The 25,369-nt window shown below is 40.0% G+C and overlaps 1 protein-coding gene across 1 annotated transcript in view; it reads left to right on the top strand.

The window, feature by feature from the left end:
* Nucleotides 1–5,742: 5,742 nt before the first annotated feature.
* Nucleotides 5,743–25,369, top strand: part of dicer1 (dicer 1, ribonuclease type III) — a 59,797-nt gene continuing 40,170 nt past the window's right edge. Inside the window, exons 1-4 of the mRNA XM_038728014.1 lie at nucleotides 5,743–5,899; nucleotides 19,991–20,037; nucleotides 20,563–20,664; nucleotides 25,156–25,353. Coding sequence (XP_038583942.1) covers nucleotides 25,240–25,353 — 114 coding nt within the window. The 5' untranslated portion in view covers nucleotides 5,743–5,899; nucleotides 19,991–20,037; nucleotides 20,563–20,664; nucleotides 25,156–25,239. The remainder of the gene's footprint in view (nucleotides 5,900–19,990; nucleotides 20,038–20,562; nucleotides 20,665–25,155; nucleotides 25,354–25,369) is intronic.

Genomic DNA, 25,369 nt, shown 5'->3' with positions numbered 1-25,369 from the left:
CTCCAGGACCTCCTAGACCTTCAAGACCATCCAGACCTCCACCATGCATCCAGCCCCGGCTGTCAGAGAGGACAGCCAGATCACCAAATCCACTGCGTCACCAACATCACAGCCAACACAACACTGGCCTCTGATACCCAACCAGAGAGCCCCCCAACCTGGAGGTCCTATACCCCCCCCTCATCCCAACAGCAGAACCAAGACTACAGGAGCAGCAGCCTATTGCACTGAACTACGCTGCAGCGGTGAGAAGAGCCACAGCCCCGCCCCCCTCTGGTGAACTCAAAGACATATTACACATGCAGAACCTGGTGGAAGAGCAGAGACCTCTCATCATAATAATTCATAGTTTAGCATGTTGGATATCATTTTAAATGAATAGTAATATAAGGACAATTCTTAACCGTATTTCACATGACACACTCTAAAATGTCACTCAAAGTTTAATATTTTAGTCATTTACCTACAACACTATTTTCCTCTCTTTTACACTTTTTTACACTTTCTTTTCTTTTCCTTTGTTACTATGATTATTTTTTAATATCTAGTTTATTATTAGTATTGTCTATGAAGATTCTCAGTCATCCAGGTCATAGTTATCCAACGAAGGTTAAAATCAAGGGCAACTGGACTTGGTTGAAGCTACTGGAAGACGTGTCTGGAGTATCAGAGAAACTCAGGAGGATTTTTAACAAACATAACATCCCTGTGTTTTTTAAACCCAAGAACACACTAAGACAGACGCTGGTCCACCCCAAAGACCGCACACCCAAACACAAGAAAAGCAATCTAGTGTATGCGGTCCAATGCAGTGAGGAATGCACAGACCTGTATATTGGGGAGACTAAACAACCACTACACAAACGCATGGCTCAACACAGAAGGGCCAACTCCTCAGGTCAAGACTCTGCTGTCTACTTACATCTGAAGGACAGAGGACACTCGTTTGAGGACCACCAGGTGCACATTTTAGACAGAGAAGATGGATGGTTTGAAAGAGGTGTCAAGGAAGCCATCTACACCAGGGTTGAGAAGCCGTCATTGAACAGGGGAGGGGGTCTACGCCACCACTTATCCCCCACTTACAATGCTGTCCTTTCATCACTTCCCAGGAAACTCAACAAACGTAACCTATTGACCTCAGGTGAAGATACCAACGATGGTCGTTCAGTCTTGGCCACAGGTAGTCTTAACGACTGTAACGACTGTCGTCACAGCAACAAGGAACACTAACGAACCAGCGGTATCGATGACCCGGGCCAACGACCCCACTGAGGTTAAATAGCTGAGTTTTCCTGCCAGTCAGTCAGAACTGAAGAAGTCCTTTGGATGAGGGACGAAACGTCTTCCAGTATCTTCAACCAAGTCCAGTTGCCCTTGACTTTAACCTTCGTTGGATTATTAGTATTATTTTTTAATACATTATTTTTTAATATAGTATTGTTTTTTAAGGCGTTTGTCTAATTTTTGAATGGATTACATCGAGATGAAATCGTTTACAATAACATGTTGGAACATTCAAGGTCTGAGATCATCAGCTTTTGGTTTAAAGAGCAGAAACCCAGATTTTAATAGAGTTAAAAGACTCAGATTCAGGAGGCATGATTATATGGTGTAAATCAGAACTGAGCCAGTTATTGCGAAAGTTATTAAAAAAGAAGAATGTTATATATGGTTGAAAATTAACAAACAAATGATTTGTGCTGAGCAACATATCTACATGTGTGCCATCTATATACCTCCATCAGAATCCCCCCACTACAACCCAGATACTCTATTCTTGAGGAGGAAGTTAACCATTATAAAACCATGGGAAATGTATTACTCTGTGGGGACTTGAACGCTCGAACAGGGGAAAGAGCTGACACTATGAACACCCAGGGAGACAAACACTTACCTGGAAGCACCTGCTTCCCCCTCCCTGAATGTCCTCCTAGAAAAAGCTTTGACAAGCTTACTAATACAAGCGGTATGCAGCTTTTACAGCTCTGCCGTACGCTGGGTCTGTACATAGTCAACGGCAGGCTACGAGGGGACTCTCTGGGTCGCTACACTCACAGCTCAGCTCTTGGCAATAGTACGGTTTATTTCATTACAGATCTAGATCCAATGTCTCTCAGAGCTTTCACAGTCAGCCCCCTCACACCCCTCTCAGACCACAGCAAAATCTGAAAAGGGCTCAGTGTAAGTCTGGGGCCCCTAGTGCCTGTGAACTGTTTAACAGCACATACCCATACAATTGGACCCCAGACAGCATGGGGGCGTACCTAAAGGCACACCCTCATACATGATTTAACTCATTTATTTCTAACTGAAACATTTCCCCAGAATAATTCTGGTGTAAAATCAATTCAATATTTCATCATTTGGCTCTATTGTCTAATTTAAAAGCCTCCAAAACAAAACCTCAACAAATGAACAATAACAAATGGTTTGACACTGAATGCAAAAACCTGAGGAAAACTTTAAGGAATTATCAAATGAAAAACATAGGGACCCAGATAACCACAACATACACATAAGAGGCCACTCTGAAACAATCCAAGTACACCCTAAAAACTAAGAAAGAACAACACAGCAAGAACCAGCTCTGTGAAACTGAGGAGTCCTTAGAGTCCAACAAGTTCTGGGAGAAATGGAACAACCTAAACAAAACCCAGCAGGATGAATTGGCGATCCAAGATAGAAATACTTGGATTAATAATTTTAGTGAATTATACAGTAATATTACAAAAAATGATGATCAGTACAAGATATTCGCGAAATGGAAAACTCATCAAACTCTGGAGGCTGTGATAAAAAACAACCAAAACCCTCAAGATTACCCAAGACGTCCCTGAAAGGAAAGAAGGCTTGTGGTATTGATGGAATCCTCAATGAAATGATCAAATACTCAAACCATAAAATCAGATTGGCTATTCAATACTATTCTATCAACTGGAACTTATTCAGACATCTGGAACAAAGGTTTAATAACCCCAATTCATAAATCCGGAGATAATTATGACCCAAATAAAAACAGTGTGTATCCAGTAACCTGGGAAAAATATTCTGCAACATCATTAATAAACGACTTTCTTGATGACCACAATACATAGATCAAAAATTAAATATTAAGAAAAGAAAGGTATATGCATGTTTTGTTGACTTCCAAAAAGCCTTTGATTCCATCTGGCACGAGGGCCTTTTCTAGAGGCTACTTGAAAGTGGCACTGGAGGAAAAACAAATGATTTGATTAAGAACGTGTATAAAAAAGTGAATGTGCCATAAAGATTGGAAACAAACAAACAGCGTTCTTCTCCCAGGGCCGGAGAGTGTGGCAGGGATGCAATCTCAGTCCAGTTCTCTTCAATCTATATATCAATGAATTAGCGAACCAATTAGAGCGTTCCACAGCACCTGGCCTCATCCTGAACGACACAGAGATCAGAGGTCTGCTGTATGCAGATGACTTAGTGTTGCTTTCACCTACTAAAGAAGGTTTGCAACAGCACCTTAACCTCCTGAAGAGATTCTGTCAGACCTGGGCCCTGACAGTAAACACAGCAAAGACTAAGATAATGATCTTTCAGAAACAATACAGAAATCAGGTTACACACAAGTTCTATTTAGACACCACTAAATTACAATATACAAAAAACTACACTTACCTTGGCCTCAACATTACATACACAGGAAAGCTCAACATGGCCGTGAAAGACCTGAGGGACAAAGCAAGGAGAGCTTTCTCTGCAATAAAAAGAAACATTCAAATCTATATTCCAATCTGGCTTAAAATTTTCCAGTTTGTACTAGAATCAATAATTCTATATTGTTGCAAATTTTGGGGGCCAAAACTAAATAATGAATTTGACAAATGGGACAAAACAATCATAGAATCATCGAGTTCTGTAAAGCATCCTGCAGGTGCAGAGAAAAACACCAAATAACCTGTGCAGAGCAGAGCTCGGCCAATACCCCCTCTTACTAAAAATACAGAAAAGATCACTTCAATTTTACAATCACTTAAAATCAGTAAACCCCCAGACATACCATCACAAAGCCCTAACATACCAGGAGCTGAAACCAGAGTCCCCTCAGCCAGCTGGTCCTGAGGCTCTCTGCAGTAACAAGTCCCCAACAGCCTCAGGACAGCAATACCAACTCAAGCAGACCAAACCAAATTATCAGCAAGCAGAAAGAAAAATATATTGAATACTGGAAAGAAACGACCAAAACACAAAGTAAATTCCAATGTTATCTGACCCTAAAAAGAGAATTCACACTGGCAAATTCCCTGAGCACAATAAAATGTCCTAAACTAAGAAAAATGTTGACAACATCCAGACTGAGTGAACATTGCCTGGCCATAGAAAAGGGTCGCCACAGACAGAACTGGCTACCACAAGAGGAGAGACTCTGCTCCATTTGTGACAGGGGACAGGTAGAGACAGAGCTGCACTTTCTAACCTCATGCCCTAAATATAAAACACTAAGACAAAAACACTTTGCAAACATTTCCCAAATATACCCCGAATTCAAATTTATATCAGACACACAGAAACTCCCCTATATACTGGGAGAAATGCCTAGATGTCAAATAATTGCGGCAAAATATGTCTCCTCATGCCATGAAGTGAGGACAACCAGTGGAAACTCAGACTGATAAATAATTTTTGATTGCTTGATATTTTTTAAATGATTATTATTATTATTTTTTAATCAATAATTTTTTTTTTGTCAATTAATACACACACACGTTTACGGTATTATCTATTTATTTTAATGTTTAATATATATTTTTTTAACACACACACGCTTACTGTTTTATATATTTATTTTATTTTTAATATATTTTAATTTTTTTAACACACACACACACACGCTTACTGTTTTATTTATTTTATTTAAAAAAAATTGAACACACGTGGTACTGTTTTATTTATTCATTTATTTTATTGTTAATATATTTTTTAAAAACACACGCTTACTGTTTTATTTATTTTATTTAAATTTAAATAAAAAATTTATTTTATTTTTAATATTTATATTTTTTTAACACACACACACACTCTTACTGTTTTATTTATTTATTTTATTTTAATATATATTTTTTAACACAAACACACATACGCTTTAATTACTTGTTTAATGAAATGTATGGGGTTGATTGTTCTTATGTAGTTTGTATGATGTTGTTACACATTCATGCCAATAAAGTTAATTTGAATTGAAAAATTGAGAGAGAGAGAGAGAGAGAGAGAGAGAGATCTACATTTCTACATTTCACACACATTAGAGTGTTTCTTGTACCTTTGTAACACATAAGTTTCCCCTCTGGAAATTAATAAAGGTATTTTATTTAGTTTTCATATGTGTAATGTAATAGTAAAAATATGGCCTTCAGTTAATTTTTATTCACCTATCTATTCTATGTATCTGTTATTGATACATTTTTTTTCAATGTCGAATTGTTAAAGCTAAATCGAATTGTTCATGCACTTCAATGTGGTGATCTGATTTTGTTTTGTAAAAGCAAAATACAGTTTTTCGTAATGTCAGGATCAGTAAGTAAAGCAGCTAAAGTTTGCTTAGCTGCTGTAAAATAATGTTTGTCTGCAAATGAAGTAAGACAACGGTTTCTTCTGTCTTCCCTCAAATAAGGCCAGTGACACTTCCAGCATATTACGGACAGCGATTCTCATTCATATTAGTAGACTGGCGGGCCAGAGTGTGGCCGGCTGTTACGCAGTTTACGTTAATGTTTTGGCGTAGCAGAGGCCCAGGTGAAAGGAAGTGGTCCCACCGAGGACGAATAGCCACCAAATCGGGACAGCAAGAGTGACTGGAAATGAGGACATCCAACGAATGATTTCAAGTATTATTAGCCAAGACGATCAATTGTAAAACATAAATCAGGTGAGATTATTTACCAAATCGCATGATTCGTCTTTCTGGAAAAAACGTTACTGTTTTGCATGTGTTGGCCTTACTAGCTATTAGCTAGCTACCAAGCTGGCTGGCAGGCTGACATGGTGATGGTGCATGGTGACTGTCGTTACTGTCCAAACGTATTGCATTAGAAACTGTACATTTTTGGGTGAAGCCATGTTTCACGTTTGCTCTATAAATCATACGCTCTGTGGCAGGCAAGCACACTCAGACATAGGCAACATACCTTTAGACAGGGCAATAACTGGTTTCAGACAGGCGCGATCCGTTTGATTTAACATCGCTAGCCATGCTAGGTTAAGATACCCTGTTGAACGCTGCAAGAGGGTTTCCATTGAAGCGTCTGTGCCCCAGGGCAACGCTATGTAAGCGGATAATGGGCTACCTGAGACATTGTTTAGATACTTCATTTGTGTCTTTACAACCGAGTATCAGCTGAGCTATCCTAAGTTGCCATATGGTAACGCTAGCAACCAGTAGTTTGTTAATATAAGCTAACAACACGGTTGATACTTTGCCACCAATATTGAGGCCAAGAACCTTGAGAGGCTTCGTTGCTCTTTAGTGTGCAGATAATTTCAAACGGGCATCTCCAGATATTTAACCAAATATTTTTAGTTTTATGCCCATGAACATGAAGTCAGTTAGGTAACGTTACTCATAAATGCGTGGCAGTAATGGAGCTGCTTAAGTTAGTTGCTAACTAACGTTAGCTAGCTAATGTTAACGTCACTCAGCATGGTCTCTGTTCGCAATGTTAACTTTTACCTTTACGGTCAAGTGTCCCGCTAATGGCGTATGAATTCCTGCTTACATTTTGAGAGAGGAAGCTCTGGTTTAATACGGTGGAAAATCCTAGAAGTTAATCATACTGGCCCGAGGTCATAGAGTTAATGACAACTATTGGATATGATGCAGTAAAAATGAATTATTGTGTCTAATGTTTTGAACACTGTGTTCAGCATGTAGGTATGTTTTGCTTGAAATAGCTGCTGGAAACACTTTCCTCTTTCCAGCAGCAAACACTTTGGAACCTGGGCATGTCAGTGTGAGCTTACAGGTGTGAAAGATTCAGTAATTTAAAAATGACATTGGAATTAGGGTTACTTAAGGTCCTTTCAGACCGACACTTCTATTTGTTCTATTTTTGTATATGTTTTTGAAATTTAAAAAGTCGTCATGTGAAAAAGATTGAGCACATTTTCGATCCGCCATCAATTTGTGTAAAACTGCAAATATTCTTAATCTACATCATCTCAAAACTGGTGCGCCACAATGATGATGCCGTAAATAGTGGCGATTCTCTCTGACCAATCAGTAACCTGCAGTGTTTTCACGTAACCTTTTGGTACAGCCTCAGCTCGCTTGGAACCTTAACATAGTCAATATGATAAAAAGTACAAGGTAGCAGGGACAGGTACAACTTTTCCTCAATGGAAAACCAAAAATGGCAAGTCGAGCTGGTACCATGCCGTGGAAAAGAGCCGCCATAACATTTCTGTAACTTACGGACTTCCTGCACTTCTTTAAACTGTATCCAGAAAAGGTGCTTTAACATAATGCAAGGTGTACATTTCAGAACTTAAAGTGTGTCTTGTTGTGGAAACTTCATAACAACGTGTGACTACATTTCACACATAGGCCAACTCATCAATTCTTATGCAAATTTCAGGCATGGTATTGGAGAAGGAGACAAGTGTCACAAATTTGCTCCATAGTGCTGATCAAGAGTGGTGGACAGAAATGTGTGTCCATGTAGGGTTTTTTATTTTTTTTATTTACTACGCAGTTAACAGCAAGCTTACCCGTAGAGGGATTAAAGCACACTACCCAGCAACATTCAGGTTGGTAGATCCCACAACATGGGCTTTTCTGTCTTTGTTGTGCATGTTATGGTAGTTTCTGTCTGATGTACCATAAAGCTCAGCCCACAGACATAAGACCGACATATCCAGAGCAAGCTTCTCCTTCATTTTCTTGGTTACCAGGGTAAAGGGTGAAGAGTCCCTCCCCTAGTAATTAGGGCTGGACCCGAATATTCGAATAGGTTATTTGTTCGTTGGGTAGGTATTCGATTTTCAATTTTGGGATTGATTAGAATGTTCAGGGTTTTTTTCACACGCCTGACCACCGCTCACAGCATGGAACGTAAAGCCTCAGTTCTCATCAAAGGGGAAAACGAAATGCCAAAGACCTCTTTAAATTAAATGATTACAACGGCAGGGCAGTTATGGGTTCCTTAATTTTACAATTTCATTACAGATCAAAACAGTCAAATAGCCTACATTTTAAAGTAAATTAGTAAACTGTAGGCTACATCAAACAAACAACAACATAATGAACACATTTAAATAATTATATTGGGCCTACTGTAGAAGAAGAACATTTAGTGGGCTATAATAAAAGTTATAAGTGAATTTTGCATAATAACTTGTTGTTTTAGTTCCACTGATGAAAATAGAGCCTATCCTGTCTGTTCCAGGTGACTGGCATGGTCTTAAAAGTATTAAATGTCATTTACAAAGGCCTTTCGTAGGATTTACAGGGTGTCCGGGGGGGGTCTTAAAAAGTCTTAAAAGGTAATAAATCAATTTTGCAAAAATTAAGGCTATTAAAAAGTATTAAAGTCTTAATCGCCATTTAACAAGGTATACATTTTGAAGATGTTTTTTTCAATGTAAAAATCCTGTTTCACTCTTAAACACTCAAAAAAATAGATCCGTGCGAAACGGAAAATGATTTACGAACTACCAACCATAATCTCCCACCCTGCTGGACCCGCAATGCTAATTATCCAAAACATAGTCGGAGTGGCGATCAGGAGTAACGGGATTAACCTGGTTGGCCGGTCGATCTGTGGCCAGCGTGTGGGTTTGTATAACGTTAGCTGGCTATTTAGCTAAATCGGTGCCTTTTAATGAAACACGTTCAGCTTTTCATAAAGCCGATACTCTCGTCACTGTTTGTGAACAGATCAATCACAGCCTGGATGGAGCGGGATTAAAAAAAAAAGCTTGATGTGCTGCAACAAACTTTATAAATGTTTAACTCATTGTTCTGCATAAACAGTTATGATTATTGACGAGTTAGTAGCCTGCTCAACATCAAGGTTGGAGACTATCATGTAGCCTAGAGCATTTTTCTTGCACAAAGTTAATGAATAAAAAACAACCCCAAACTGAAGCAGCTGTAATTTGAATTAATATTATAGCCTACTAGTGGTAAGGATATGAATATAGTAACATAATGAATATATTAATATCAAACTTTTAGTTTACTATTAAATTAACAATATACTAATAATGTTATATTATTATACTAATACAGTCATTTAGACTAGTTCCTCCTCGAGGTTGTGCCTTAAGGACACCGCCTACACTACTTGCGTTATTCATCACTCAGTTTATTCTCTTCATCTTTGTTATTGTTTGTGTTGAATTTTGTTGTATTGATCAAGTGGACGGTGAAAGTTCTCACACATCATTGCAGGCAAGCTCACATTATCTAGTTTAAATCAACTAAAACACAAAATTACAGTGTTTCACATGATTTGCTGTAATATTGCGTACATAAATGTCAGCTTATGTAAGACAGTTGCTTTTCGCAGGAAATGTGACCAGTCCTTCACGTAGAAAGCAGTTGGCCTATACAGGCTGTTATAGGCATCTGAGAAAGTTGGTGAATGCCTCAAATTTTAGATGGCATTACAACCTGATGACCTATGGCAATAAATATGTTATAAATATATTTAAATTCCTTTTAAAAGCTCAAAAATGTCCCTTTTAGAGGTGTGTGGCTGATTTAATCGGTTACAGTTCAAAGTGGCACGGCAGTCTTAAAATATGTTGAAAAGGTCTTAAAAAGGTATTGAATTTTTACTGCAGGATTCCTGTATAATTAAATAATTAAATAAATGTTGTAACATCATAAATAAAGACTTTTTGTCTGTGTGACTTTACAGTTTACTCTGTTTGGTGTGACTTGGATGTTTTAAGGCAGCTGGAATATCCGCCTGCAGGTTACTGGTCAGTTAACGTTACAACAGCAGCGGAGAGACAGGTGTGTGTTTATGAGGACCGTATCTGTGTGTCGGTGTTGCACCATTGATGTAGGGTAACGTTATCTGACTGGAAACATCCAACATGCTAACGCACATTAAACTTACATCACCCAGATGTGCCGATCACCAGGATGAGGGGGGAAAAAACAGAACCCATCTCCTTATCCCTGCTGCTTTCAAGTCAATACTCTGTAATACTGTATTTCAAGAAGGGCTGAAACAATTCGTCGATCAAATCGAAATCTTTGCATCGAGGCCATGTTTCACACGAACATTTGTAACTGTCGCACATCGCGCTTACGCTGTGTGAACATGTGATAATGATGGCGCTGTTTGCAAAGTGGAGGAAGAGAGAGGAAATAGCAAGGGCCTAAGAAGAAAGTGTCCCAAGTCTTGGATTCTTTCAAGCTAAAAGAAAACAACAACTCTGTAATGTCACAGTCCGTCCACCGTAAAACGAAACCTATTGCTACCTACCAACAGCACGATGGCACCTGATCGGAAAACACCCAGTTTTATGCCAGCGGACCACAGTCAAGGTAACCGTAACAGCAACTTTAGCATTTAACTGAAATAATGATTGACTTAATGATTGACTGTTGGGCCGTGAGTTTGGGTTGTATCGTCAGTCATGAGTTAACTGGGTGGGTATTGGGGAGCTGCACCTCAGTATAACTTGTATAGCACATATAGCGGGTGATGTTTGTGTTGGTAAAGCAGTTGTCTGGTTGTTGGTCAGTTGATGTTGTTGGTCTGATGTTTGCTGTATGACACACTATGAATTTCAGAAAAGGATGAATAAACATCAATCAACTATCATCTAATCCCATTAACGTGAGGGGAGGGGGGAGGGGCACCGCTGCCACCATGCAAAAGTACTTCTTAAATAACGTATCAATGAATTGTTGAAATAATTCAATTCAGTTTTATTTATATAGCGCCAAATCACAACAACAGTTATCTCACAGCGCTTTTCATAAAAGAGCAGGTCTAGACCGTACTCTATGATGCTATTTACAGAAGCCCAACAATTCCCACCAAGAGCAGCACTAGGAGACAGAGGCAAGGAAAAACTTCCTTTAAGAGGCAGAAACCTCGAGCAGAACCATTGCTCAGGGTGGGCCATCTGCCTCGACCGGTTGGGGTGAAGGAGAGAGAGAGAGAGAGAGCAAGGGAGAGAGAGAGCGAGAGAGGGCAAGAGAGGAACAGAGAGAAAAAGAGGGATGGAAGGAGAGGGAGGGGAGGGAGGCAGCCTACACCATACACACACAGAGGTACAGACAGTAAAGGTGATGTTGCTATAGACTAAATGAAAAATGGTACAGATATTTATAGTAGTGTTAATGATTATAATAACAATAATAACAATAGGACTAGTAACAATAGTTGTTGCACACAGACTCCACAGCTCCAGAGCCAGAAAACCTGCAGGAAGTGATAGGAGGAGAGAGGAGAGGGATGAGAAAGCACAAGACTACCAGAAAGGGGAGAAGTTGTGTTAGTAACATGCAATAATGGGATAAGGTTGCATACAGAGGGAGAGAAAGTAGAGGAGAGAGGAGCTCAGTGCATCATGGGAAATCCCCCGGCAGTCTAGGCCTATAGCAGCATAACTAAGGGATGGTTCAGGACTCACCTGAGCCAGCCCTAACTATAAGCTTTATCAAAGAGGAAAGTCTTAAGCCTACTCTTAAATGTGGAGATGGTGTCTGCCTCCTGAACCCAAACTGGAACCTGGTTCCACAGGAGAGGAGCTTGATAGCTGAACGCTCTGGCTCCTAGTCTACTTTTGGAGACTCTAGGAACCATAAGTAACCCTGCATTCTGGGAGCGCAGTGCTCTGGTGGGGTAGTAAGGTACTATGAGCTCTTTAAGATAAGATGGTGCCTGACCATTAAGAGCTTTGTAGGTAAGAAGAATGATTTTAAATTCTATTCTGGATTTTACTGGAAGCCAATGCAGAGAAGCTAAGACAGGAGAAATATGATCTCTTTTCCTGGTTCCTTTCAGAAAACGTGCTGCAGCATTCTGGATCAGCTGAAGGGTCTTAATGGACTTTTTCGAGCAGCCTGATAATAAGGAATTGCAGTAATCCAGCCTAGAAGTAACAAATGCATGGACTAGTTTTTCTGCATCATTTTTAGACAGGATGTTCCTGATTTTCACAATATTACGTAGGTGAAAAAAGGCGGTCCTTGAAATTTGCTTAATGTGAGACTTAAACGACATGTCCTGATCAAAGATAACTCCAAGATTCCTCACAGTGGTGCTGGAGGCCAGGGCGATGCCATCCAGAGTATATCTTTAGATAATGTGTCACGGAGGTGCTTAGGCCCCAGAACAATAACTTCAGTATTATCTGAGTTTAACATTAGAAAATTACAGGTCATCCAGGTTTTAACATCCTGAAGGCACATTTGAAGTTTAGCTAACTGATGAGTTTCATATGGTTTGATCGATAGATATAACTGAGTATCATCTGCATAACAATGAAAGTTTATGGAATGTTTCCTGATAATATTGCCTAAAGGAAGCATATATAAAGTGAAGAGGATTGGTCCGAGGACAGATCCTTGAGGAACTCCATGACTAACTTTGGCATGCATGGAGGACTCGCTAACATGTACAAACTGAAATCGATCTGATAAGTAGGACTTAAACCAGCTTAGAGCGGTTCCTTTAATGCCAATGAAATGTTCCAGTCTCTGCAATAGGATCTGATGGTCAATGGTATCAAATGCAGCACTAAGATCTAATAAAACCAGTACAGAGACAAGTCCTTTGTCTGATGCAATAAGGAGGTCGTTAGTAATTTTCACCAGTGCTGTCTCTGTGCTATGATGAGCTCTAAATCCTGACTGAAAATCCTCAAATAAACTATTCCTCTGTAGAAAGTCACACAGCTGTTTAGCAACTGCTTTCTCCAGAACCTTAGAGAGAAATGGAAGGTTAGATATAGGTCTATAGTTGGCTAAAACATCTGGATCAAGTTTGGGCTTTTTCAGAAGAGGTTTAATTACAGCTACTTTAAAGTACTGTGGTACATAGCCTGTTGATAAAGATAGATTGATCATATCTAGTATAGAGGTGCTGACTAAGGGTAAAACATCTTTAAGCAGCCTAGTCGGGATGGGGTCTAAGAGGCAGGTTGATGGTTTAGATGAAGAAATTATTGAAGTTAGTTGGTAAAGATTGAGGGAAGCAAAGCAGTCTAAACATATCTGGTTTTACAGCTGTTTCTAAGGTTCCTGAGTTAAGAGATAAGTTGGTGCCAGTTGAGGGCAGGTCTTGGTGAATTTTGTCTCTAATAGCTAGAATTTTATCATTAAAGATGCTCATGAAGTCGTAACTACTGAGAGCTATGGGAATACTTGGCTCAATAGAGCTGTGACTCTCTGTCAGCCTGGCTACAGTGCTGAAAAGAAACCTGGGGTTGTTCCTATTTTCCTCTATTAATGACGAGTAGTACGCTGCTCTGGCATTACGGAGGGCCTTCCTATAAGTTTTAAGACTATCATGCCAAATTAAACGAGAATTTTCCAGTTTGGTGGAACGCCAATTCCTCTCAAGTTTCTGCGATATTTGCTTTAATTTGCGAGTTTCAGTATTATACCATGGAGCTAACCGTCTTTGTTTTAGTATTTTCTTTTTTAGAGGGGCTACAGAGTCGAGTGTCATTCGCAGCGAGCCTGCAGCACTATCAACAAGATGATCGATTTGGGAGGGACTGAAATTAGCATAGGAGTTCTCCGTTACTTTGTGACTTGATAATGAATTTAGAGCTGATGGAATCGCATCCTTAAATTTAGCTACAGCACTATCAGACAGACATCTTGTATAGAAATCTTTGCCCCATGGCGTGTAGTTCAGCAATACAAACTCAAAAGTTATCAAACAGTGGTCGGACAAAGAGGGATACTGTGGGAACACCACTAAATGTTCAATTTCAATACCATACACCACAACAAGGTCGAGGGTGTGGTTAAAACAGTGAGTCGGTTCATGAACACTCTGAGAGAAGCCAATGGAATCTAACAGAGAGATAAACGCAGTACTAAAGCTGTCATTCTCAACGTCGACAATAAAGAATAAGTAAAATAATAAGAAGACATAAGAAATAACCTATAGAAGCTTTGAGTACTAAAATCATCGATAGCTGCAGCCCTAATTTCAAGTGTTTCAAATGTTAAAAAAACAAATGAAAATGCTTTGAGAAAGGTTTATTTGCACAATGAGAAAACATGCAATGCAATGTAAATACAGAACAAATGTGCATTGTCCAAAAAAGTAACTAAAAAAGAAGCTGCTGATTACTGCATTATATTCTGTCTGAACTGTCACAAAAGACAATTCTACCATAAATTGGTGCAGAAAATGTCTCCAGAATACAGGAAATTAAGTGTTTAATGCCAGACCCGCCATTTATATATTTCAGTATTGAATATTTCATCAAAATAGTGTTCAAATATCTTCTTGTCTTGTTCTGGTGAATCTAGATAAGTTAGAGCAAGCTGTAGGCCTATATTTTCTAAAATATAAATCCTATTTTTGATTTTGAAAATTATTTGGATAGTAGACCCCTTTCCAGTCCAAACTACACTTAGAACAGGCTGATATTGAAAGCTGTTCTGTAGGCTGTAATACCTTTCCCTAAATGGATTATATTAATAAAATGGATTACAGTCTCAACAACTTAACATGTAAACAATTGCACATCAATAAATATTTGCTGCAGGCGTAAGCGTAGGCTATGTGTATTTTACCTTACACATAATCTGCCCTAATAACTGCATTTAATTAGCATAGTCACATCTAGTTTAACCCTTTACCAGCACTCTTTAATAATATCCAAAGCTACGAGAAACCATTTCTCAACCACCAGCTGGCTCTAAATCATGCCGTCTACGATAACATCACAGCAACCTGCTGTTGAATGGATGTAATACTACATGACTGTCTACAAGTTGGACTTGCAACTTTGAGATTTCTTTTAACTAAAGTTATAACTATAACCACAGTCTTTACGGCTCTGACTACAACGTTTCACAACTACAACGTCACACAGAGAGGAGCTACAGGAAGCCGTGTTCGATTCTTGTTCAGCTCTCGTTTATTAACGTGTCCGCTCTGGTTTAATCATTTCAGACACGCCGACTATAACTGCAGACGGGCGGCTCACAGATATATTTAGAATACGTCAAAGGTTTGTGTTAGCAGCTGTATGTGATTTTAGAGAATATTTAGAAGTAATGAACTTGGGACGAATAACAGGACCGTTTGCTAGAACTGCCACACTGTTTCACAAATAGATCTACAATCACGTTTGTCAGCAGCGTAACCAGGGTTCAACATTAAACTTTTTTGCAACTGGCCCCAATGTTACATGCCTCCTCTTCAGAAAAGCCAGAATAAGCTCAGCTTTGCAGATGCTGCAGTTCACAACCTTTTTTTTGCTGATGGAAGAGTGAAATGCTCCCACACTTTGTGTTTTAGGTCGAGAAGGTGTTACAGTTTTTCTCAAATGCTAAAACACATTTCACAAACGTTTCGTCCATGTTCTCCAATGTCTAAACACAACACCCTTTTCTAAAGCTACATAGACACAACCACACCTTCTCCCTTCAAAACTCAAACTTTCACACCAAAAGAGCAGCTCGAAGCTTTCAAAAATGTAAACACTATACACATCATTACACACTACAGCAAAACAATTGAAAACACAATGCTCAATTTGTGAGAAGGTTCTTTGTTTCATAACTGCCAATGCATATTTTTAGAAACTTTACAATAATGGATCTTCTTAGATCTCTGAGGATTGGGCATTTAGATTTGTATGAGTATAAATCTATAGTAAATTCTTTACACTACTGTAACACAACTCAATGCAAAAACAGAATCTATTGCACACAACAGTACTCTTGAAAACATGATCAGGGTGTGAAGTTTTTTTTATTTTATTTACACCACAATCACTGTGCGGCATCATGTCGCTGAGCTGCATCGGGCCACATCACCTCATCCACATCGCAGGCTATATTGTCTCTTGCCAGGCACTGCGGGAAAAACGCCCTGGAATGGCGGATCCATCCTTGGAAGTTCTCCACTGGGATGTCAACACACGCCAGCTCCATTGCCCTTAGGAGGTTCTCTCTAGTGTATGGTTGTCTGTCATAAACCTTCCATCTCCACGATGAGAAGAACTCCTCTATAGGGTTCAGGAAAGGGGAGTAGGGTGGCAGACAGACGTTTAAAAAGTGGTTACTGTTGGTGGTGAACCACTCTCTGATTTGGTTTGTTCTGTGGAAGCGTACATTGTCCCAAATGATCACATAAATGGGATGTTCGGGCCCAGGATGGTGTTGTTGGTGGTCCAGGAGGATATCTTTTAGCTCCTCTAGGAAGGTTAGGAGACGTTGGGTGTTGTAAGACCCAAGGACAGCCTGCCGGTGGACAAGCCCCTCCAAACCCATGGCTGCACAAAGGGAAATATTACCCCCTATAGACTTGATTCATCCGCATCTTTTGGCACCGGAGAACTCGGTCTATTGTGGCCAAGCTGACATCATCAATGCCCTCAAAGTTCACATTATCGGCAATGACTTTGTCTCTGATCTCCCGGAGTCTGATGAGGTTGTTCTCACGAACCATATCCACAATGAGGGTTTCTTGTGCCGCTGTAAATATGGCAACCCTCCCACCTCTATGTGGCATTCTTTCAACTCTAAAGAAAGAAACGTGTTGTCAATTGACATGTTTTACAATACAGTAACAACTGATTTGAAACTAATAGACTACTTTCACAGGCTTGTAAAATTGTATTGTGACAAAGAAAGCAGTAGAGTACAATACCTGTTGTGTTGTGTGAATGCCCTGATAATGGTGGCCACGCTGAACCTACTCAGGTTTGGACGGACTCTTAGTCCTGCTTCAGCCATTGTCATGACATGGTCAATGACTGTTGCTCGCATCTCGTCCGTAATGATGGTGCGAGGTTGTCTTGCTCTCCCTCCTGGACCTTCTCCTCTCCCTTGTTGGCCTCCTCCTCTTCTTCCTTGGCCTGCTCCTCTTCCTCGTTGGCCTCCTCCTCTTCCTCGTTGGCCTCCTCCTCTTCCTCCCTGGCCTCCTCCTCTTCCTCCTTGGCCTGCTCCTCTTCCTCATTGGCCTGCTCTTCTCCCTCCCTGGCCTGCTCCTCTTCCTCCTTGGCCTGCTCCTCTTCCTCCTTGGCCAGCTCTTCTCCCTCCTCTGACTCGATTACCTCTTCCCCTGACTCTGCCTTCATCCATTGTGTGTGTTTGGAATCTTCAGCAAACTGTGCACTCTGAACTTGCTTTTATACATGTAGTCACAGCATTAGCAACAGGTGTTTTCAATTTTGAGTCGTTGTGTGTAATGAATGACGCCAGGTGTGTTCATTTTGTTCAAATATTGCTGACTGTGGCAAGCATTTTGCATCACATGAGCTTTCATTTGAGAATATGAGCAGAGTTCTTTTGCAACTTGTGTTTTAGCAAGGAAAAATGTGTTAAGATTTATGTGAACGGAGGATTGTGTTTTGTGAATTGTGTCTTCATGTGAAATGTGTTTATGATATTGGAAAATGATGGCTAGATTTAGTAAATGTGTTTAGACAACTGGTCATTTGGTTTAGAGGATTGGCTTTTGTGTTTTAGCATTTGAGAAAAACTGTAATACCAGCGCTTATTTTGAGTTGCTTTAGTAACTTTACTGTTCACATCACTTTACTCTATTAAGCCGACGGTGTCATTACGGCCCAATGACCTCATGAACGAATCGATTATTAAATTCGTTGCCAACTACATGGCTTACTTGTTGCACCTCTAATTAACACCAATAAGGTAGAATTCCATACCGTAGACTACTAGTGATGCGCGGGGTCTGGGTTTTTTAAATACCTGCACCCAACCAACCCGTTGTGAGGGCCAATGGGGACCACCCAACCCGCAAACATGCATTTTGTCAATCATCAATTTGTGTTCATATCTTTGTTTTTCTTAAGTTGAGAGGTGATCTAAATAAATGTAACTGCTTTTGCGGCGTCTCTACGGGGGAGTCGCGGCGTGAGCCATTGTGTTGGTCTGTTGTTTTGCCCTCCAGATACCGCGAATGTCACGTGACTGAAAACTATGAATAGTAGGCTGCATGAACAGCCCAATTATTACAAATGGTGTTCTTCATTGAGAAGCTGCAAAACAAGTGACCCTTCATGTAAGACATGAACTCTGTCTCTCTCTCTAACACACACACACACACACACACACACACACACTGCATCCTTCACATCTCAACAGTGAATTTAACAGAATTGTTGCCTACATGTGTAATTCTGCACCATCTTTTTTAGCACAGCGCCACTGTAGCTCGCATGGAAATATAATAGTCTTCAATTTTCATACCGTGAAAACACTGCAGACCCTAATGCTGATTATGAACAGTAAATCATGTGCACGGCTCAATCGAACACATTTTCAAAGCAGCAACTTTTAGTTCTAATACTTAAATAGTTAAAGCAAATTTCATTTTTTTAAAAGGTGGCCTGTTTCACATTAAGTCAAATGCACCATAAAAGCTTATGTGTTCATTACCCAGTTAACAAACAGTTAATAATTTTACACTGTTATCTAATGTTTTAGTACCCGAGACCGGTCTTTTTGATGGTCTTGGTCTCGTCTCGGTCTCGACTGCATTTGTACTCGGGTTTTGTCTCGGTCTCGGACACTGAGGACTCGGGAATTTATTTCAAGACCAGTCAAAACCATAACTTTGGGAATATCAATAAATTGCTTTTGCATTGTTTGATTTGTTAACATCCAAACTTTGATTGGAAGTAAAACATATTGCTTCAAATGCAACCAATAACTCTAATTAACGACAATTTGTGAAGTACCTATGATCACGTTCCACATTTTATTGCATGCCATGCAATGCAGGGAACTAGTCTTGGTCTTGACTTGGTCTCGGTTTGGGCAGTCTTGACTACAACACTACTGGTATTGGACCGGTACTCTGCATCAGCCCATAGGCTACCTGAAGCCCAGGTATTCTCTATGCTAACCTTTTTCCCAAGGAGCACATGTGCTGCTAAATTAAAAAAATTAGGAGCACAGCAAAAAATGTAATGAGTTTAACAGACTATTTATTATACACATATTTATACTTTGTGTTTGCTCCTTCTCCTTTGGACATTGGAGGACTGGAAGTGAAGACCCACTGACACCTCAGCATTGGCCTTAATATTTTGTTAAAGATTTTTAAAATATTGAAACAGATGTTTTAAAACTTTGAGACATTGAAATCCGCTTCTTTCTACTGCAGAGGCTCTTCATACAACATGGAGGAAAAACTAGTTTAAATGAGTGTATTAGTGTAATATCATAACATTAGATACAAAGTTCAATTTTAATCTAATTGTGTACTGTTAGTTAAGACTGCAGTGGATCAACATATTTTTACAAACTTGACAATGATAATGTAGAAAATGCGGCGCTAAACAGGCTGTTGTCTTGGTTCCGGAGGTGGTCAATTACGTTAAACCACATTGATCTTGAACTTCTCTTCTGAATTCCTTGCATGACTGTTGACAATTTATACATTTGAAATTTTGGGGCTGTCAGTTTTTGAATCCCTAGAGTGGTTCTGTTACTGAAAAAAAACTGCTTGGCTGGTGCTCCACAGATGCGCATCAGGTTGCATCATGTTTTTAATTACCAGCAAATGTAAGCTGCTCCGTTAATATAAAGACTTGTGTTTGCTGCACCAAGCTGACTGCTGGGATTAGTTACAGCTGTGAGGCTTAGCAGTCTTCACAGTAAGGTCACATGGTCTGCTGGTGATTTTGGGCTATGTCAAATGTGTTGAAAAGCTTGTCGTACTTTAGTGATGGATCCTTCTTCCCTCTGTTCAGTGTACCTTCGTCAGCATCTGGCACCCATCAAGAGGCTACTTTTCTCATTTTGCTCTCTGTTTTTTCATTTTTACAGGGCTGGAGGAACCAGCACAATCCCTGCCACTTTGCATTTGTGTAGAGGTGAGAGGTTTTGTGTGAATCATCACAGTATGATAATCTGCAGATGAGCAACAGAGGCAGCCAAGCTACCTTGATTGCTGCCTCTACGTTTAACACTCTGTGAATAAAGATATTCTTGTTTAGGTTCTAATTCATAGGTAAATCAGAAGCTTAAATTGTATTTAAAGGGGCGGCTGTGGCGGTTCAATCCCAGCTCCCCCAAGCTACATGTCGAAGTGTCCTTGGGCAAGATACTGAACCCCGAATTGCCCCTGGCGGCTGTTCTGCCAGTGTATGAATGTGTGTGACTTCTGTTTGAGCACTTAGGCTCAGTTATTATTATGTGTGTATGAATGTGTGTGACTGGTGAATGCAGATGTAGTGTAAAAGCGCTTTGAGTGGTCGAAAAGACTAGAAAGGTGCTATACAAGTACGGAGCATTTACATGTAAATTACTTTTTAATTGTCATGGTTAGACATTGTATAGACTTGTATAGTCTGATGCATGCATGATTATAACAGTGTCCTCTTTTTTTGTTTTCTCAGGTCTTAAATGTGGGGGAACATCGGAAGTTGATTAAGAGATATTTTATTATGAAGCCCAGATTACGTGTTTTCTGTTTATCCAGAAAGTTTCAATTGTTACCTGTAAGTATATTTCCTAAGAAATGTATTGTATTCTGTTGTTAACATTAGTTTTTAGCATTGTTCCAGCCTATTCACCAAGTAATCTCCCCTTTTAGCACAAGCTATGCTTTAAACAAGCTGTTTTCATTCTCCAAGCGAGATGTTTCAAGATCTAAAAAAAGCCCCAAGCAATCTGTTCTCACGTTCTGTATGCTTAATGGTGTTGGTGTTTTTGCAATGAATTAAAAAAAACGCTTTGGTGGACATGGGCCCTTAGGAAGGTATTCCTAAGCACCAACAGGCTCTTCTCACATTCCAAATAAACTGTTCTCTCATTCTAAATAAACCTCCTGTTTGTAAACCTCCAACCAGCCTGTTCTCAAACTCTAATCAAGCTCTAAACAAGTCTCTAAAGGAGCTCTAAACAAACCCTTGTCATGGTCTAAACAAGCTGCTCTCACAACCAATAGAATACCAGGTGTATTGTTGACCAATGAAATGATTCCTACTTTATACTTCTCCGTCAAATTGACGGTGTAGGGAAAGGGGCTACGCAAAATGTAACTACACGTCGAGTCGACGCGGACCGTAAGCTCTGTGATTGGTCGGCTGGGTAGCCTCGCAATGCCTCCGAGCCAACTGGAAGCACCCCGCGCTTTGAAGTAACCTTTACTAGCGGCCAAAACGGCGGCTGTAACACAGTGAATCAATATATTTGACCGTCGCAACCCGAGCGAAATGACTGAATGTGATCCATTCGGTCGGTAACATTTGAAAAGGCTACACCAGCCGCACGTTTAAAATTTTACGTTAGCGGAGCGCTAAACTGGAAGTTAGCCTGCTCGGCCAGCAAACACAGTCAACACAGCGGACGCTATAGCGCTACTGACGACTAGCGTTCGGAGGTATAATTGCAGAATGACGGACACGCCTACGCACAAGTATAAATGCATGCCTACGTGCGTAGCCTACGGTGTAGGTACACACGTAGACCCTACGCAGGAGTATAGCAATAATATTAGAGCATCACGTTACTCTTTAACTGGGTTCACCATCCCCCACCCTACGCGGTTTTAGTATATACTTCCCTTGCTTTCTTAACTTTTGCAATAAAGGGACAGGTATTACATTTACCAGTGCCTGTACTTTTTACTATAATAGCTACATACTGTATAATACTAGCAGTATAGCACACAGGAGGAGAAAACGTCACCCGTGGGACTCAGTCACTGCTAAAGTCAGGGACCTCCAGAAATTTTTTTATTTAATGGCCTATCCCTTCACATTGAATTGATGAGGTCAAATTTGTATACAAGATAACATCCATGATGATATTGGCTGTGTTCAAAAACAGAAAGCAGTTGCCTCGCTGCCTCGATATCGTAACTGCCTCAGAAGGCATCACTGGAAAGGCAGCTCTGTTTACATTAGATTTTGAACAGCCTTTAGGGAAGCACTTATGGCAATGTGTGACGTCAGCACGCCGTCTTGCGTCTCTTCTGGCTGTCAGAAGAGACACTAGCCTTAGCATCAGCTAACTAGCTATTGAAAAGCCAAACGTCTAACAGACGCGTCAGAAATCATACTGAACAAACTTGGTTGGTTACAGTCACAGGCTGATATTATAGTTCAGTCTATCAGTTCTCGCTAGATTTTCAAAAACTCAAAGCGAGAAAACTACTAAACTTTTAAAAATGTATATTTGTGTACAAATTCGGCTTGTTTGTCCGCCATCTTGGCCAGCTTTCGAAAACTGGCCATAAAGCAGCGTTGCTTTATGGGTAATAGTCGGCATCAAGTCACCATCGATGCTGCCTTCCAAACTGGCTGTTACTGGGGCAGCTTGAAGGCATCTCAGATCGTTCGAGCCGTTTCGAACGGCACTCGATGCCTCGCTGTCCTGTTAGACACCTTCTGAGACAGCCAGTGTTTCCCCTAGGATGGAGGTGAATATAAAACCCCAACACAACATGTCTCAGCAGTATTGCTCTTGTGTCCATGAGCAATGTGATGCATATCAGAATAGTTTAAAACTATTAACTACCCAGTTTAATGTGAGCTTTAGCTGAATGTTTTGGTGTTGGTGGTCATGGTCAGGTTGGTTGGGGGTTTTGGGGTCCTCCCCATGTTTTCCAAGGACAAATATGTAATTTCACATCACATTGGGCCATTATTATAAGAAAGATTTGGAAAAGCTAGAGCAGATAATAAATAACCAACACCCAAAGATCAGTCTGCTAGGGAGAAACTACAACCTTTAGATTTGGGGAAAGTAATTTGGTTGGTCATGATGCTCCACAGTGATTTAACATTTATTGCACAGCATGTTGTGGACATCACTACCTAAAACCCTGTTAATATGACCTCAGAATCGTTACAGATACTGTTGTTCATCTGTGCAACATGAGAAACCTCCTCCCTTCTGAGGTGCATTTTATTTGCACATTAAAATGCAAAAAGAAACGTTTCCTCATCAGCTTAAAAAGACTTGTTTGCATCACTAATTAGCTTTACTAACCTCCAGTCAACAACCACTAATTCATCTGAAAAATAATTGAACCAGTCTGTACAGGACAGAGCTGCAGCTCAACATTGGACAGGTAGGCAGTAATAAAATACAGCTACCAGTTACTTTCTATTGAGCTAATGTTCAGTTACATAGCAGCCAAAAGACACAGCCTGCTGTAGAAGCTTTCCTGCTCAGCTGCTCAGTCTGAAGGGGAGATCTTAGCTAACTTAGCGCTAACAGGCTTCACTTTTCCAGCAGGTGGGAAACAACAGACTTCTGTGCAAGCAACAACATATCTAAGTGCAAGCACAGCTTAAGCAGAGCAAATGTAAGCACAGGCAGGGGCTGTTTGAGTGCAAGGGCAGGGTTTTTAGTAGAGCTGCACGATTAATCTAACCGCAGTTGCGATGTCACCCTGTGCGATTTCATAACCATAGAAGGGAGCGATTTAATTGGACAGAAATGTTTGCTGTGTGGGTGACACTCTTGTCTCTGTGTTCACTGCAGTCTGCTCATTATCTACAAGGGGTGTAATGGTACACACAATTCAGTTGGTATATACCTTGGTTTTGAATTCAGGGTTCGGTTTATTTTTGGTACAGTAAATGGGAAAATATGCTAACATTAATTTACTGGTTGTTTATTATGAATGTTGGAAACATTAAAATTAGTTTACAATTGTTTAAACAAACTTTTAAATTTATTATATAAATAAAATACTACTATCAAGTAAATAAAATATTCTCAAAACAATATAACATAAAATATATAATAAATAGAAATAACTGGATTACAGCGCAGCATTATCAATCCCAGCTTGTAGGGCTGGTCAGATTTAGAAAAACAAATAAATAATATTTTCTGAAGTGCAGTCTAAAGTCTATTTAATTGCACTTTACAGTTTTTTTCCTTGTAGCAGTGATGTTCACATTTGTGTGGTACTGTTTCAAATGAGTGAATGTTAGCCTGTTTGATGTGATGCCAGAAACATACTCGATCACTACTGAGCAGCGTCGGCACACTGCTTTCTTTTCTATTTCACTAGGAAACCAAAGTGTTTCCAAACAGGAGACCTTGATGATCAGGGGAGGTCTTCAAGCTCTGGCTTCTCTGAACTGGCCATGACGCTAGCTAGCGAGAGGCTGGGCTGAAGTAGACATTTTGGCTAAAGTGCAAGGCGGAGATTTGGTCCGCCACTTTATATGTTTGTGTGAAAACTCAGAATTGACATATGTTCCACGCACATTCGCACATTTGCACCCTTCTGAAAGTCCTGTACTGAAACCTTCCGGTACGAATACGTGTATCGTTACACCCCTGTTAACTACACCCACACCGGGCTCTACAGTGTGACCATTTTACTAATAATTAATAATTAATTAATATTATACTATTAAAAGAACACGCTCTTTATTTAATGTTATAATATCATACTAATACACTGATTTCTCTTAGTTCCTCCTCCAGGTTGTGGATAGAGTCTCTGCAGTGGACAGATGTAGATTTAGCCAGAGGCAGTGTGAGGAACACGCTCCCTTTTTGTTCTGTTTTACTAAAGTTATTGTTATAAATATTGTTCAGTATCTAGTTTACATAAAGTGTGCTGTGGGTTGGGTGTGTGGTGCTGGTGTATCATGTTACACCCACCATTTATACTGTTGAGCAAAGCAATTTTGCAAAAATGTCTGTTTTTGAAAATATATATTTTTAGGTACTTTATTTGAATATATTTCAGTATTGTCTGCATTTCCAATGATAAGCAAGCAAGTGGACTTATCAGACCATTCGTTACCATTATATCGCTTTCACAAATCGCACCACAGTAATCGCAAAATGACTTTTTCTCCAAATTGTGCAGATTTGAGGGAGAACATTACAAAATATGAATGTAAAATTAATAAATCGTACTCTCAAATAGAAAGAACATGCTCTTGTAGGAAAATGAGACAAAGTGTGCCTGCTGTCTGTAGTACATTAATATTGGATCCTTATTTCCCTGCCAGTGAACTTCTGAAACAACTAGGATGAAGAAATGAGATAAAGTGGACGACTGGAGGAGCCCAGCCTCACCTCCAACTCTTTGAAGCATGGCAGGCCTACAGCTTGTTACCCCTGCCACTTCACCCATGGGGCCTTTCTTTGGTCTGCCATGGCAGCAGGAGGCTATCCATGATAACATCTATACCCCTAGGAAATATCAGGTAAGGAGGCTGCCAG

The sequence above is a fragment of the Micropterus salmoides genome, unplaced genomic scaffold (genome assembly GCF_014851395.1).
Source record: "Micropterus salmoides isolate LMB-PRFRI ecotype aquatic unplaced genomic scaffold, ASM1485139v1 Ms_hic_scaffold_19, whole genome shotgun sequence".
Classification (NCBI taxonomy): domain Eukaryota; kingdom Metazoa; phylum Chordata; class Actinopteri; order Centrarchiformes; family Centrarchidae; genus Micropterus; species Micropterus salmoides.
The sequence above is the reverse complement of the archived record's forward strand: the minus strand, read 5'-3'. Positions and strand labels throughout refer to the sequence as shown.